Source organism: Atta colombica, unplaced genomic scaffold (genome assembly GCF_001594045.1).
Source record: "Atta colombica isolate Treedump-2 unplaced genomic scaffold, Acol1.0 scaffold189, whole genome shotgun sequence".
Taxonomy (NCBI): Eukaryota; Metazoa; Arthropoda; class Insecta; order Hymenoptera; family Formicidae; genus Atta; species Atta colombica.
The window spans coordinates 1,100,622-1,104,332 of record NW_017259281.1 but is presented as its reverse complement, the minus strand read 5'-3'; the positions used below and the strand labels follow the sequence as shown (position 1 = coordinate 1,104,332).

At 25.2% G+C, this 3,711-nt stretch overlaps 2 protein-coding genes across 2 annotated transcripts in view; both read right to left on the bottom strand.

Moving 5' to 3' along the window:
- Positions 1-701, bottom strand: part of LOC108686686 (putative odorant receptor 92a) — a 1,495-nt gene extending 794 nt beyond the window's left edge. Inside the window, exons 1-2 of the mRNA XM_018192108.1 lie at positions 570-701; positions 382-495 (exon numbers count right to left, since the gene is read on the bottom strand). Coding sequence (XP_018047597.1) covers positions 382-495; positions 570-701 — 246 coding nt within the window. The remainder of the gene's footprint in view (positions 1-381; positions 496-569) is intronic.
- A 2,428-nt stretch (positions 702-3,129) lies between these two features.
- LOC108686685 (odorant receptor 13a-like) overlaps positions 3,130-3,711 on the bottom strand; it is a 1,187-nt gene continuing 605 nt past the window's right edge. Inside the window, exons 3-4 of the mRNA XM_018192107.1 lie at positions 3,315-3,470; positions 3,130-3,180 (exon numbers count right to left, since the gene is read on the bottom strand). Coding sequence (XP_018047596.1) covers positions 3,130-3,180; positions 3,315-3,470 — 207 coding nt within the window. The remainder of the gene's footprint in view (positions 3,181-3,314; positions 3,471-3,711) is intronic.

Genomic DNA, 3,711 nt, shown 5'->3' with positions numbered 1-3,711 from the left:
GACGTACATTAATAAATCAGTACTTTATAAATTTATAAATTGATAAATATTTATATAATTTTAGATAACTTTTACTATAAATTTTAATATAAAATATGTTGTCAATGTTTTTTATAAAAAATATTATATGTTTAGAGAAAATAAACTTTTTTTTAAAAAAAAGTGTTGTTTTATTAAAGAAATTAATTATCTGAAATATTTTATATATTTCTCTCATCGAAGTATTTTAATTAATGTTATTAAAGATAATATTTCATTAGAAATTTAATGTATCATTACAATAATAGAAAAAATAATATATTATTATAATTTTTGTTATTATATTATTACCTATGTTGTGTTTCAAAAATTGTATATTTACAGGTAATTACTTTTGCTCACCTTGTGGGTAAGATATTCTCCAGCAAAGCAAATAATAAAGGGTTCCATCGTTATAGCAAAATAAGCAAAAATGGTTTTCATTAACGCGAAAATACCAGTTTCATTATGAATAGACTATATCAATAAATGGAAATGAATAAAATATATGACATCTATTATAATATTGCATACTTTATTGCAGTACTTACAATTATGAAGAGACATCCTAGACAGCAAATTACTAAGGTATTCCAAACAACTTGCATTAATGCGATAAAAGAGAATAGTCGTTCCATGTTCTCAGAAAAAGAAATGACTCTTTTGTGTCTCTCGATCAGCATTCCCAATGACGATATAGAAGATCCATAAGAAAGAATATTCTCAGAAATATTTTTAAATCCTTGACAAATGATATCAATTTGCCCGCTTACGTGGAGTGCCTAAAATATATTTAAATTTTTTGCAAAAATTACAATTATTGCGTATAAAAAAATTTTTTTTGATGTTTCTAGTACAAAGATTTAATAAGTACAATAACCTTACATAATATTTAATTTATATAATTTAACCGCAAAGTATTTTTAATACTGACATTAATTATACTTTGAAGTGCAGCATGTATTTTTCTACTATGTCACATAACAAAATTCTGCAAATTGCTACATGAGAAATCTTCATGCAATAGCGTTATTTTTATAAGTTTGTATAAATCGCTGTTGTATAAAAATTAATAAGAATTGAGAATAACAAATGTAACAATATAAGTTACCAAAGTAAAGACCAATCCATTTACAATAGTATTTGTCCATACTTGTAATAACGTATGTATAAATATTATAACAGCAATAAATTCAAATTTAGGCGATTGTTGGATTTCAAATGGAAATTGTATTTTTATAGGAAGTTGCCGCACAGTATTATTGTAATTTTCATTTAGAAATATGGAACAAATTACGTAATCGCCTAAGAGATAAATTATTGTAATAATCATATTACAACTTAATAAAGCATTAAAGAGGAAATGCGATGTATTAGCTTTAATTGTCATCATATGCAAATGTTGCTCGATGTTAGTACATTCACGCCAATCATTATTCATATCAGCCAAAATTTTATGAAGAACTCTGTAATGTAGACATTACTTAACACGGTGCTTTATCAGATCTTATAGATATAAATAATACTTATTTTCTTTTTAAATGATATTGCAGTATACTTTAATGTTTAAATTAAGATGAATAAAGTAGTAAGATGATATCTTATTGAAGTTAAAGATGCTCTTAAGACATCATTTTATTTCGTCATCTTTCGGATTTAAGTATTATTAAACTTTTAATTTTAAAAAATTAGATCAAGAATATATGTTAGAAATTAAAAGTCAAATTTATTTTTTGAGCATTGAGATTAAATAAAGTTAAAATATTACGCAATATATTACATCATCTTACCGACGCTGTATCCATAAACCAGTCATTTTAAAACATGTTAAACTGTAATCAAGAGTAAAAAGCGAGCTGTCAGCAAGATTTGATAACTCACTGATCTTCAAATGATCAAACGTATACAAGTATTGGAAGTACTGTATAATCAGCATACTTGACATAAAACTCAACCAATAAACTGTAGAATATGACACACCCGGCCAAAAGCCAAAGAAACGAAGACCAAATCTCAGCGCTGGGCTGACGGTACTTGTAATTGACATTTGCCAATAAATTTAAGAAAATAATAATGTTTTAGCACATTTGTTTGCTACTCTGGTTGATGAGGAAATGAAAGTGCACCATCTGATTTTTCAAGTGCATCCCTACACCGTGCGTCCCCACGCTGGTGAATATGGATCAATCGCTATTACATGTCGCACGATACTAAGACAAGAGAAAACTCATTATTTGCATGAACATCCTATAATTTCATTAACAATCTAATAACGTGTATTCCGACCATAAAGTAATGATATTATTCTGCTGAAGTACAATAAAAAATAATAACTTTCTTGAGGAATAATTTTTGTTTTTTGCAAACGTGTTTCTTTAGCAACGCAATATCATCAACAAAAAATAAATGTCTGCATTTCTCGATTTCTATCAATTGCGAAAATCATTAAATGTATTATGATAGTATAATTGTCACTATACATTAGGTTTTCTAAAAAACAGAAATGGATTGTGTTTATGTCATTCAACCGCTGATCTTAAAAATAAATTAATTAAAGAATAAAAGAACTCTTTAGAAATATGTATAATGACTGAATAATTTTCTCTAACAATTCTGAGAACATAATTATATAAAAAATTCGCTTGGTAGAGAAATATTAAAAGTAAAAGTTTTGAACAATAGTATAATACACAATAATAAAACGTTATAAACAAAGTTTAATGTTAGTACTAATAAAGTGTTCATGCAAATCAAATATAACTGTCTTTATATGTTTACACAAATCAAATATGCAATCCTCTGGATAAAATTTTGGATTAAGAGACAATAGCCAAAAACATATGACGTAAATATAATCTGTATGTCTCTCTTTAAATAAAGTAAATATCAATAATAATCGAGAAAGACGAAATTCTTTTCACGTTTTTTGTTACGTTAATTGTTTGTATAATAAGTTTGTATAATAAGTACATTTTATGTAATTTATTAACTCATAGGTTAAGTAGTAGCTAATTTTAATAACAACTAAGTTCTTAATTCACTTACTTTTTTAATTTATTGACTAATATTAATTCTGTCATAGCTTTAAAAAATAAAAAATTCTTGATAGTACTAATACATAGCATTTAAAACAGATATATAAGACGCTGATGCCTTCATGATCTAAAAAACATTACAAAAAATTTAATTTAACTTATATTTATACGATAGGTCCATATAAATATAAACAATGTTTTAGAAGATGCCAAATTTAATGATAAGTAAAAATAAAGAAGTGTCAAAATTTAAAAGATTACATTCGCAAAAGTTTCGAATGACATATCTATCATTTTCCCTGCTGTAATCGTCAATCGCTCCTGAGATCTCATTATTATAAACATTAAAATTTTTTCTGTATTTACTGGCATATCATACCACAGCGTTTCATATGTTACATTTGCAATTAATTTTCCCTAAAAAAATACAATAATTTTAATACATTGACTTTTTCTAGATCCACTTTTACTAATTCAATTTACTTGTCAGAAAAATATTTTTTTCCATCATCGCGCTATTACAAGAATATTTGTTAACAATATTAAAAATATTTTATGTAATTTTTTTTTTATTTTTAGAAAGTTGTAGCAAACAATTTATTGATAAATAGGACATATTGCAACCTTAATGGACATTTAGTAACCTTTTATTATATAT